Source organism: Chelonoidis abingdonii, chromosome 4 (genome assembly GCF_003597395.2).
Source record: "Chelonoidis abingdonii isolate Lonesome George chromosome 4, CheloAbing_2.0, whole genome shotgun sequence".
NCBI classification, from domain to species: domain Eukaryota; kingdom Metazoa; phylum Chordata; order Testudines; family Testudinidae; genus Chelonoidis; species Chelonoidis abingdonii.
The window spans coordinates 145477933-145491000 of NC_133772.1; the positions used below are offsets into that span (position 1 = coordinate 145477933).

At 45.2% G+C, this 13068-nt stretch overlaps 1 protein-coding gene across 3 annotated transcripts in view; it reads left to right on the forward strand.

Annotated features, from left to right (window-relative positions):
- Positions 1 to 13068, forward strand: part of KLHDC1 (kelch domain containing 1) — a 63593-nt gene that overhangs the window by 19763 nt on the left and 30762 nt on the right. For all 3 annotated transcript variants that reach the window (XM_075065739.1, XM_032768754.2, XM_032768755.2), the window contains one exon: positions 6301 to 6384. In XM_075065739.1, coding sequence (XP_074921840.1) covers positions 6301 to 6384 — 84 coding nt within the window. The remainder of the gene's footprint in view (positions 1 to 6300; positions 6385 to 13068) is intronic.

Below are 13068 nucleotides of genomic sequence, written 5' to 3' on the forward strand. Positions count from 1 at the left end.
AGAGAGAGAGAGAAGAACCGAATGGTCAGGCATTTGCATAGCAAACACCAAAACCCCATTCCAGGGACCCATAAACTAGGGGCCTACTACGAAACTGTGTTTAACCAACAATTATGAGTGAGTATTTTTTAAAACTTAATCATTCTGTAACATTTTTGAACTCACGACTATGAATAATACGTCAACTATAGACACTGTTATTCAGGAGGGGAACTATTCTCTAAAAACGAACCATGTTGCGCCATTCTAGGTCTGCGAGGGCTCGCCATAACACGATTGCATTTATGTTCGCGATACCTACTCACGTCATCAAAGCGAACAGCCCAGCCAAGAAAGCGCGAGTATATACCCAATTATGGAAACAGCCAACAATGAATGCGAACATTCCAGAAGCCCCGTTGGTGCTCTGTTTTTCTCTAATCCACACCAAAAGAAGTAGACTAGAACCATCTGGTTATTAGTCCAGAGGAACATGGCAGCCAAGTTACAGCCAGTGCGCTGGCCCCAAGCGCAAAAACCTCACATTCAAATGTACCAAACGAGCTCTCACGTAGGACAAGAGGAAAGTGATCAGAGCCAAGCGCGAGCCGCCACCACGCATCGAGTCACCAAAGGCGCGAGATGGCGTCCAGAGGCCACGGACGGAGAGGACTCCATATCAACGTGGGGGTTGCGCGCCCTTCTATGAGGAGATAAACGGGTCTGTGGAGAGGGGAAACGTCCGGAAGACGATGTGTTTATCTTGGACTTAGCAAAGGCCTTTTGATAGGTCTCCACCAGTCCCAGTGTTTCTTTCCCAGAGGCACCCAGCAAGTATTATTAAAAGAGCACTCGTAGGCCTGGATGAATTGGAGCCCGACCCAAAGACTGATGGATAAGAAAGCTAGTACCGTATGGTGGCGTCGGCCGAAGCCTTCTCAAACGAGTTAGTGATCAAAGGGCCATCCCAGGAACTTCTCCACTGTCCAGTGCAGCCCTAGGTTTTCTACCGAGTGGCAGCTACCCGAACGGTCCGGTACTCTCGGGAAGCCGGTTTGGTTCAACCATTGTCATTAATGAACCTGGGAGGATCAGAGATAGGACTGCACTCAGATCCGAAGCAAACCGTTTGCAGATAGACACAAAACTTTCTGGAGCGAGAGTTGCTAGATATCTGGAGGGTAGCGATAGGATACAGAGGGACCTAGACCAAATTAGAGAAGAACTGGGCAAAACGAAACCTGATGAGGGTTCAACAAGGACGAAGTGCAGAGTCCTGCAACTTAGTGACGGGAGAATCCTCATTCACTGTTTAAGACTAGGGACCGAAGTGGCGTAGGAAGCCAGTCTGCAGAAAAGGACCCTAGGGTTACATGGGACGAGAAGCTGGGATTATGAAGTCAACAGCTGCTGCCTTGTTAGCAAGAAAGGTCTGGGACGGCATTTTGGGCATATAATAGGGGCATTGCCAAGCAGATCGAGGATTGTGTCATTGTCCACCTCTATCAAACTCGGTGAGCCTCAATTGGAGTACTGTATCACCGTTTGGCGCCGCCACCAACAACCTTATCAAAGCGACTGTAGGTAGAACCCAAAATGGAGAGACGTCACGGAGGTGCCAAAGGACGAAACAATGATTAGGGGTTTGGAGCAACATGATTTATGAGAGAGGTTGAGGGAACTGGATTGTATTCAAGTCTGCCATTGATTAGATCGCAAGAAGAGGAGGGGCCCCTAGGATGATGCATAGCCTTCGCTATACGTGATAGACAGGTTGGAAAAGGATGGCATCTAGATGGTCGTCCGGAAGCTGGATACTATGAATCACAGACACAGCAGAGTAGTAAATAGGTCCCCAGTGCAGGTGGGGGAGGTTTAGATTGGTATATAGGAAAACTTCTTACAGTCGAGAGTGGTGAAGCAACTACTGGAATGGGTTACCTAGGTAGGCGGTGCAATCTCCTTCCTTAGAGGTTTTTAAGGTCAGCCTTGACAAAGCCCTGGCTGGGATGATTTTTTGGGAATTGGTCCTGCTTTGAGCAGGGGGTTGGACTAGATGACCTCCTGAGGTCCCTTCCAACCCTGATATTCTGTGATTCTATGATTAATTGCTACTGGATGTTGTTGATGCCAATAACGTAGTAAAATTCAAAGAGGGACTGGATAACAAGAATATCCAGAGTTACAGTAGTTAATACTGACAAAAAGAGTATTGGAAGGGAGATGAGCCCTGAAATGAGGGTTTAAGCCAATCTAACTATCAAGGATTAGGATTACCACATATCTACCTACCTGCATTTTCCTCTGAGTCATCTGATGTTGGAAACAGGGTGCTGGACAAGATGGACCACAAGCATGATCCATTATGGCCATTCCTATGATCTTGCAATCAGATCCCTCCTAATGGACTCCTGAACTCATGTTGCATTCCATTGACTTCAGTGGGGGATCCAGCAGGCACAGTTTCCATCCATGCAGATCCAATTGCAAAATTGAGTCTTTAGTTATTACTGTGCAGATGCAGTTGCTGTGTTTCATAATTCTGTTGCATCAAGGGTTTAATGCTGAGACAGACTACCATTTATTTTAACAGTGTGAACAGGAGCAGTAACTGATGTCTTACGTATAAGAAATTCTTTTATATTAATATTGTTTCAATGATGGCATATATTCTCACTGAGCTCTCAATAAAACTGTAATGCGAACATGTTTATATATTATTATTATAGCATAATGTAAAGCCTCATAAAATTCTGGTAAGATTACACAGACTCCATTAAGATCTCAGTGGAAGAATGATAACATAATAAGATTGTTTGACACTTTAATGTTTCTTTTATGTGACTTCTTATGATTCTATAAAATTCTTAAACCAAATATCAAGTGAAAAGTTCCATTAAAAGCTAAGGCCCTAGTCTTGCAATCCCTATCTTTTCTTTACATGGGGAAAATTCCTGCTGGCATCAAGTGATTAGATACTACATACAAAGTTTAAGAGTTTGATTTTTGTAAAGCAGTGAAATTTATGAATGAAGTGTATTATATAAGAGCTCAGTATTCGTTATTATTATTTCTCAATATTACATCATGGGGATATTTTTTTTCAAACAAATAACCTTCACAACATACAAGATCTTTAAGCATAAGAAGGGGAAGCTACTGTCTAAAATTTATCCCCAGGAGTGATCATAAATCAGGCCTGCACAACATACGGCCTGCAGGCCGCATGCGGCCCGCGGAGCCTCACTGTGCGGCCTGCAGTGGGATTCTAAATCCCCTGCACGTGGCGCTCTGCGGGCAGCCCAGAGCCCTTTGAATCCCAGCCGCGGCGGGGAATCAGAGGGCTCTGGGCTGCCCGCAGGGGCAGGGAGCCCAGAACCCTTTAAATCCCAGCCGCAGCCGGGAGTCAGAGGAATCTGGGCTGCCCGCAGAGATTCCCAGCCGTGGCTGTGATTTAAAGGGCTCAGAGCTCCCTGCGGCTTTGGGCACCCCAGAGCCCTTTGAATCCCGGCTGCGACTCCAGCGGCGGGGCCACAGCTGGGATTTAAAGGGCTCAGGGCTCCCCGCAGCGACCAGCGGCGCAGAGCCCTTTGAATCCCCGCCCACGGCCACTGATTTCCCCCTCCCCAGACCCCTACCCCAACTGCCCCCCGGGACCCCACCCCCTATGTAAATGCCGCTGCTCCTTGTCTCCCAATTGCCTTCCTCCGAGACCCCTGCCCCTAACTGCCCCTTGAGACCCCAGCCTCTATTTAAGCTTCCCTTCTCCTTGTCCCCAACTGCCCCCTCCTGAGACCCCCCACCAGCTTTCCCGCAGGACCCCACCCCCTACCTGTCCCCTGATAAACCCCTGGGACTCCCATGCCTATCCAACTGCTTCCTGTCCCCTGACTGCCCCCCTGTAACACTCGGCCCCATCCAAACCCACCCCGATCCATGTGCCTTGACTGCCCCACCGGAACCCTTACCCCTCTCCAAGCCCCAGCTCCTTATCGTGCCACTAGACCAGCGTATCTGGCTCCGTGCAGCGCCAGACATGTTGCTGCCATGCTCCCCAGGCTCGCGGAGCCGACAACCCCCACTCCGAGACCCTGCCTGTCCAGATCTGAAACACCTCAAAATTCAAGGGAGTGCTCATAGCTCAGTTTGGCAAGGCTGTATTCTTCATTTCTCAAATCAAATATACTGAGCGTTGGAACTTTCTGGTAGATAAAGGAGGATACAAATGAGAAGAATATGCTTATTAGGACTGGAATTGCTATTTTCAACAGCCATTGACTTTTGGTTTTTTAAAAGAAGAACAAAGTGATATTGCCATATGGCAAATTCCCCATGAGAAAGAAAGAGTGAACAAAAAGAATAATAAAGGCACTCAAACTTCCTCATTTATGGAGGACATCTTGAATAAATAATGCAGCCAGATATCCTCCAATCACACAAGCTGAAAATTTTCACTTACTGCAGCTCGTAACCATATGGGAACCAATCCGTCATTTTTGGTGCACATCCAAATCCTGCTGGAATACCCCCGCCCTGGGAGCACATTACCAGTGACCAGGGCTGGGGGGCAGGAGAGGTGTGTGTGGGGGCACTGGTGGTGGGGTACCAGGGCTGGGGCAGCAGCGGGTTGGGGGAGGCACTGGTGAAGTCCAGCGCTGGGCGCCAGGTGTGTGGTGGGGGGAGAGCCCAGGACTGGGGCAGCAGGGGAGAGCAGGGGGTACAGGGGGGAGCCCAGGGCTGAACGGGGGGGCAGCCAAATTTTTTTTGCTTGGGGCAGCAAAAAACTAGAGGCCGCCCTGCCAGGTTCCCCCAGCTGCCGGAGCCCCGAGCCTTTAATTTGACCCTGAGGGCTCTCAGCCACCCTTCAGCTGGAGCCCCTGGTTGATTTAAATAAAGTATCACCTCCCCACCCTCACCTGCCTTTTTGGCCCACAGCTGTGTTTGGTGGGGCGGTGCTGGGGAAGGAGGTTTGTTTCCGCAGGGCTGCGGCGTGTTTCTGCGGGGCCGGAGGTTCACCCTCAGCTGTTTCTTTGGAGTAATGTGGCCTCGCCGCTTTACGAGTTGTGCAGGCCTGCCATAAATCCTGACCAATGAACCAACTCCATAGTTTGAGTAGTCAAAGTTTGTTAAACCTCTGCAAAATTCCTGCATTTAAGTGCTACTGCTTCCCCAACCCCACAGGTGACACAATGTGGTTGCGGTTCTGAAAAAGCCCTAGAGACTTTCCACCAGTATTAACTGTAGTTTTACGTTGATGAAGCCTTAAAAATCAGTGGAGCTCACGGTGTAAAACTGGAAATTAAGCTGTCATAAACAATAGTTAAGGGTTAATGTCTCTTTACCTGTAAAGGGTTAAGATAGCTCAGGTAAACCTGGCTGTACACTTGTGAACCAGCAGGACCAATAGGGGACAAGATAAACTTCCAAATGCTTGGTGGAGGGAAGTATTTGTTTTGTGCTCTTTGTTTTGTTGTTGTTTGACTCTCAAGGGACTGAGAGCGACAGGACATCAATCCAGGCTCTCCAAATCTTTCTGAAATCAGTCTCTTCATGTTTCAAACTGTAAGTAATAGCCAGGCAAGGCATGTAGTCGTATGTTGTTTTTTCTCAACGTTGTAAATGTTTCTTTTGCTGGAAAGAATTACCTCGTTTGCGTAGTAACTTTTGAACCTAAGGCTAGGGGGGCCCTGCTGTCTATAGAAATTCGATTACCCTGTAAAGCCATTTTCCATCCTGATATTCAGAGATAATTTTTACCTTGTCTTTCTTTAATAAAACTTTCTTTGTAAGAAACCTGATTTGAATTTTCCTGGTGTTAAGATCAAGGGGAGGATCTGGATCTCACCAGGAAATTGGAGTTCCCTCAAGGCAACCCAGGGAGAGGACGAAGTTTTGGGGGAACAGAGAGTGCCCCAGACACTGGAATTCTGGGTGGTGGCCATGTATACCAGATCTAAGCTAGTAATTAGGCTTAGAAGTGTCCATGCAGGTCCCCACATTTGTACCCATAAGTTCAGAGTGGGGAAAGAAACCTTGACATAAGCGTTGGTAAATCAGGTGCTGAGAGAATAAATTGAACACCAAAATGCATGGGAATTTAGTTGAGGCTGAACTGAACTATACCATGTGTCATCTAATGCTTTGGGAATTTTGGGTGTTCCCTCAAATTGTTTTGCACATTTGCAATTTTGCCTTCATAGTGGAAGATATGGGTACATTTCAACTTTACCATTGCATTTCATGTTTTATTGACTTGCAATTAGACATTTACTGACACTGTATAGATTAATGTTCTAAAAAATCTTGTGTTGGTACTTTCAGGGTGGAGTTCCACCTCAGCCTCGAGCAGCTCATACATGTGCTGTGCTGGGAAATAAGGGGTACATCTTTGGAGGACGAGTGCTGGTTAGTAGTTATTTAATGAATATTTTATTGGGAACAATGTTATTTTTTGCTAATTACTTACTGAAAGCAATTTATTTATGCGGTACCAATAGAACCCAAAATGTCCTTGCTCCTAACCCATATGTTCAGAGAGGGAAGCCCCAAGATGTCTTTTTACCTCCTTGTGCACTTGCAAATAGGCTATGGACAATCTGCTTCTTCCGTGCAACCCTAAGGGTTGAAGCACAAATTGCCCAAAAAAGAGCAGCCAAGTGATAGGCCCTGGTCATACAACACTCCGCACTGGTCTACCAAGATGGCTGGCCATAGAGAGGGGCACACCCAGAGAAGCATGTAGTATACTTTTAGGGCAGTGTGACTGTTAGGTCTGCACTACTTCCTGGTTAGAGTTGTGGCTAAATGCCATAATTTAGCCGTAAATTATGTTCATTTCTGTTTCAATGGAGTCTTTTGTCTTTAGCTCATAAAGTATTTTTTCTGTGTTTTGCATAGTTATTAGTAAATTCAAAGAAGAATCCAACCCAAGAGCTTTTTGTACATATGTATTGAAACAGTATAACAGAGCTAGAGCTAAAACACCACATGGCAATAAGCCAAACTAAATATTTTAAAAAGTCTCAGATTCAGGCAATAATGTTACTTTCAGCAGTAAGGTAAGTGTCACATATTGGGAGAATAACTCAGTCCATTGACACTGTGCAAATGGCATTGATCACATCTTCAGATGAATCCAGGACACAAGGCATATCAAAGTTAATGACAAAAATATGTATTTGTTGTCTTATAAGGATAGATAAGTTATCATAAAATGGTCATAAACCCAATAAATTGGCAAGCTGTGTGTAAGCTCCATTAGCTTAGCTTTCAAAGAAGTCCTGCTAAAGTATGATTTACGGTAGGTAAGCTTCAGATAAGTGGCAGAATGTTTGTTTGTATTCTGTGCTAAACACACCTTGAAGGGCTTATATGATCAAACCACTTATTTTTTCTATTTCAGTGGATGAAATAATAGCAAGTGGTACATTTTAATTTAGTGGTTTTGATGTTTTTATGTGCTGTCTCATCTAAACAAAGAAGAAATATAGGATATTACCAATCGTTCCGCTTTCTTCACTCTCTCTCTCTCTCCCTCCCCCGCAATATAATGCATTCCAGGACATTCCAGAGAGCAGGAGTCAGCAAGTGCCATATTTTTAAAGGTATTTAGACACCTTAAATCTGGGCCTAAATAGGTAGTAAATCAATAGATCTGGCCAAAATGAGGAAAAAAAAGTAAAATTAAATTATATGCAGAATGCTACCCATATTGTAACACTTACTGCAGCTATTATGGATAATACTTAAATAACGTTTTAAATAATGAACTTAAAACACTACTCAAAGAAGTAGGAAATTGGTCCCATATTGCTATTATATAAAACTTTATAGGAAGGAGGCAAGTGTCAGTAGTTTATTTTCAAAAAGACTCTTTTTACAAAAGATAAATGCTTCTTCTTCAAGTAGTATCCCATATGGGTCCTCCACTTTAGGTGAGTCTGCATCCGTGTGCCTGTGATCAGAGGTTTTTGGTAGCTGTGCCTGTTTGGGGTGCACATGCTGCATTTCATGCCGCTTTTGGTGGTTATATAGCACCATGTGGCCAAACTGCCTTCAGTTCCTTCTTTCTCTACTGCCTTTGGCCTGAGACAGTTCTCAGCAGAGCCTATTTAGTGTTGTTCTTTAGTGTTGTTATTGTTGTAGTGATACAGTTTGTTAGAACTATGCTCTTCCCTCATTTATTTCTTGTTTTAAAAAAAAATTTCTGCTAAGAATCTGTTATCTGTAGAGTAGTGTCGTTTTCTCCGCAGTGCTCCTTCCCATTAGGGAAAGATACCGGGAAAGAGGGACATGCTCAGATACTCCAAATTCAGACAGCGTCTCTCTTGCCGGGAGGCTGTCCCCATCAGCGATGGGCGCTCTTGATGCATCCGCTGTCTAGGAGAGGCATGCACACCACAAAAGTATATACATTGCCTCAACCTCAAGGTATGCAGCAGAAAAGTCAAAGTGTTCAAGTTAAAATTTACCATGATGGAGAGCTCGCTGCATCTGGCTTCTAACCCGGGCCCAGACACTCCCTCTGAGCACTGGTCCCGGTTGACCCCAACGACAGGTTCAGAGAAACATTTCCTGCTTCCCTTACAGAGGAAACTGCTGCAATCCTTGCAAAAGGCCACCAAGAAGAGGACAACAACCTCTTCTACCAAGGAACTTGCTAAAAAGAAAAGATCCCCAGCATGCTTGATGACATCAGTACTGGCCAGAGCAAGGTTGAACACCTTTGAGTCAGTGGGATCCTCAGGTATCCCTGGTACCATTAAAGCCAAGGACCCTAAGAGGGTGGGCTCAGAAAGGAGTGGCAGAGATAAGCCTAGCTCCTTCATGCCAATATTGACTGAGCCACTCAGACATGCAGCACCAAGCAGATTGGCACCACAACAACTTACCAATCCCTCAGCGGAGCACAGAGCCCCACTAGCACTGACAACCACTTCAACTAGAGTGGTACTACTGCTAATGTCTCCTTGTGGTACCACAATAATTCTGTTTTCAGAAGGACTTTATAGCCAATTAGTTCATTTTATCATTCATTTATTGTGTGATGTTATGATTAACATGCTATGTCATATATAATCATTGTATTCTCAGTAGATTTAAATTGTAGGATTATAGAAATATAAGATTGATTGGTAGCCAGAAGGGATAAGTATATAATATGTATCTAAGTAACTAGGGCTGAAACACAAGGCATACAGGCTGAGGCCTGTAGGATTTTAGCTTAGCCATACTAGACCATAGGCATAAGAAAGGCTTGACATAAATAAATGACGAAAGAATGACCCAATGCTACAAGATTACAGGAAAAGATAAGTGGCATAGCCAGGTTTTCAGTGGAGAGGGAGCAAAAAACATAAAAAAGGTGCCCCGCCTTGGCTCCTCCTCTGGCCACGCCCCCTTGACGCCTCTGGCCACACCCCCAGACCGGATTCCCCCCTCCTCCGCTCACCTTCCCTCCTGCGCTGCCGCCTGTCCCCGGCTCCTGTCCCAGCGCTCGGCTGCACGAGGGGGCAGCCTGGCACGGAAGCGGTGCCTGCTGGCCACGCTGCCAACTACACAGCTGGAGGAGCCGTGGGGTGGCAGGCACAGCTTCTGCACTGGGCTGCTGCTGCCGTCTTGCAGCTCCTCCGGCCGTGTGGCTGGCAGCGCCAGCCAGCAGGCGCTGCTTCCACAATGGGCTGCCGCCCCGCAGCTCCTCTGGCTGTGTGGTTGGCAGTGCCAGCCGGCAGGCGCCGCTTCCATGCCAGGCTGCCACTGCCGCCCCGCAGCTCTTCCAGCTGTGTGGTTGGCAGTGCCAGCCGGCAGGCGCCACTTCTGCACCGGGCTTCCGCTGCCGCCCGCGGCTCCTCATAGACTTTAGGGTCAGAAGGGACCAATATGATCATCTAGTCTGACCTCCTGCACAAAGCAGGCCACAGAACCCTACCCATCCACTTCTATAACAAACCCCTAACCTATGTCTGAGTTATTGAAGTCTTCAGATTGTGGTTTGAAGACCTCAGGCTGCAGAGAATCCACCAGCAAGTGACCCATGCCCCACGCTGCAGAGGAAGGCGAAAAACCTCCAAGGCCTCCTGCCAATCTGCACGGAGGAAAATTCCTTCCCACCCCCAAATATGCAATCAGCTAAACACTGAGCATGTGGCAAGACTCAACCAGCCAGCACTCAGGAAGGAAATTTGTGCAAGTAACTCAGATCCCATCCCATCTAACGTCTCCATCACAGACCACTGGGCATATCTACCCTGCTGATAATCAAAGATCAATATTGCCAAAATTAAGATCCTATCATACCATCCCTTACCATAAACTATCACAGACTTGAATCTAAAAAGCAGCATATGTCTTGTGCCCCAACTACCCCGTGGAAGGCTTTCCAAACTTCAGTCCTCTAATGGATTAGAAACCTCGGTCATATTTCAAAGTCTAAACTCCTGGTGTACACCCATTTGTTCTGGTCATTGGTACTAAGCTATTAAGTCCTCTCTCTTCCTAAATTAATACCCTCTGATGAATTTTAAAAGAGCAACATATCCCCTCAACCTTCTTTTTGGTTAGGCTAAACATAGCCAAGCTCTTTGAGTCTCCTTTCATAAGACATGGTTTCCACCCGGATCATCCTATGTAGCCATTCTGACCTGTTCCAGTTTGAAGACTCCATCCTTCTTTAAACATTGGGGACTAGGATACGCACACACGGTATTCACATGAGGTCAATCCCAGTTGCCGTATATAAGGTACTAACACCTCCTTATCTTTGCTGGAAATACCTTCGCCTGATGCATCCTAAACTGCATGGAGCTTTTTTTAACGGCATAAATCTTGCGGCTCATAGTACATCCTGTGGATCAACAAGTACTCAAGGTTCCTTTTCCTCTCTGTTCTTCAACTGATGTGTTCCCCAATTTAATAACTAAAATTACTTCTTATTATTCTCTAAATGCATGATCTTGCACTTTTCACTAATTAAATTTCATCCTATTACTATTACTCCAGTCTTTAACAAGTCATCCAGATCTTCCTGTATGATATCCGGTCCTTCTCCTGTGTGTAGCAATACCTCCGACGTATTGTGTCATCCGCGAAACTTTTTTAGACAATTCCTGCTTTTTGTGCCAGGTCTGAGAATAAAAAGGTTAAATAAGATTTGGTCCCAAAAACTGATCCTTGAGGAACTTCCACTCGTAACCTCCTTCCAGCCTGACAGTTCACCCTTCAGTACGACCGTTGGAGTTCCTTAACCAGTTCCTTAATCCACCTTCAATTTTCATATTGATCCCCATCTTTTCCAATTTAACTAATAATTCCCCATGTGGAACTGTGTCAAATGCCTTACTGAAATTGAGGTAAATTAGATCTACTGCATTTCCTTTGTCTAAATAATCTGTCACCTTCTTAAAGAAGGAGATCAGGTTGGTTTGGCGGCTGCTTCCACTGAACCCCGCCAGCTACGCTACTGGAAAAGGTGTGTATGGATGGTATTGCAAAAAATCAACAATAAGAGTAATTTTTTGTTTACAAGATACCCGATAGTCACATTTTTCTAACACATGCCCTTATTGCAGGGTGCACTATATCCATAAATGCAAATAAGATATAGTCAGAATCACATTATAAAAAGAGGGTGCCCAGATTGGGAAAGTTGAGTTCCTTATGGGAAAACTCCAGCAGGACCCATCCCTCTACTGATAATCAATTGGCAAGGCAGCCACAAGAGCTTAAGAATATCGTTAAGGATGTATATTTGTAACTTGTGCATAGGTCTTTATAGGATTTCTATATGGTTGGGTAATCATAACTTTAATAAAACTTGAAACCCAGACTAAACCTTGTACTTGTAAATGTATGAATGTCACTATCCTTGGTCTTTATGTATTCCTAGAGACTTAAAGTCCAAAACAAGTAGCAGAGGTGACTTTCACTCTGAGCTTGAAACTGTAGCCACCAGAGCTGAATCCAGGGTGATGTAATACCACATTACAAAATTCACTTGAAATAAAATAAAATAAAATAAAATAAAATAAAAGGCTACAACTTATTGGTATCTGAAATACCGGAATCTCCTCAGTACCGACATTGCTCTGGTACACATCGCTTCCCCAGTGAACTCGGTGCTGTCACATTCAATACCACCATCCAGATCTTCTCCCTTATCTAGTGAGGAAGACGATGATGAGGAGAAGGACTTTTACTTCTTTCTCATCAATACTCCTCTCCCCACCTCAGACAACTGCTAGACCAGACCCATTGGTAAAGACCAGATTTCAGCCTGCGGGTTATGCACATAGATGGTACAGACATACATGGATGCCACACATGCCATTCCGACAACAATGGCCTTACTTGGATCCATGGGTTACATACAGGCAACCTCAGGACAAGATTTGAGTACCAGGAGGAGAGGATGGATCAGGAAGCCACCCGACCAACCAGTCTTGTCTGGAGAGGACAGAAAAATACTATCATGCCTTCTCCACCGACAGCCAATGATTTTAATCAACTCCAAAAACTTTTTGAGAGAATTGCAGACTCACTACACATATCTTTGGAAGAAATTATAGAGTCTCAACATAAGTTACTGGATATACTCCAAACATCAACCTCATCAAAAATTGCACTCCCCATAAATGAGGCTCTGATGGAACCAGTTAAGACTGTCTAGCAGACATCTGCCACAGTACCACCCACCTGCAAAAGAACAGACAAAAAGTATTATGTTCCCTCTAAGGAAATGGAGTTTCTATTTTCACATCCCTCTCCAAATTAGTTGGTGGTCAAGGCAGTGAATGAGTGGAGCAGGCAACATCCATACTAGAAGTACCCCGTATGATAAAGATTGGAAACGGTTAGACCATTTTGGGTACAAGGCCTACTTATCAGCAACTCTGGCAGTTTTAAATTGCCAATTATGAAGCACTGATGGCCAAATTCAGTTACACCAACTACTCAAATATGACTCAATAAATTTAGTCATCTTTGGGAAGTGGTGGGGGGGACAACAATTCTAGGCAATTATCTTGAAGGTCACCTTCTGGCTAGAATGGCCTTACAAGCTTCCTTAGACACAGCTGACACAGCTGCCCGATA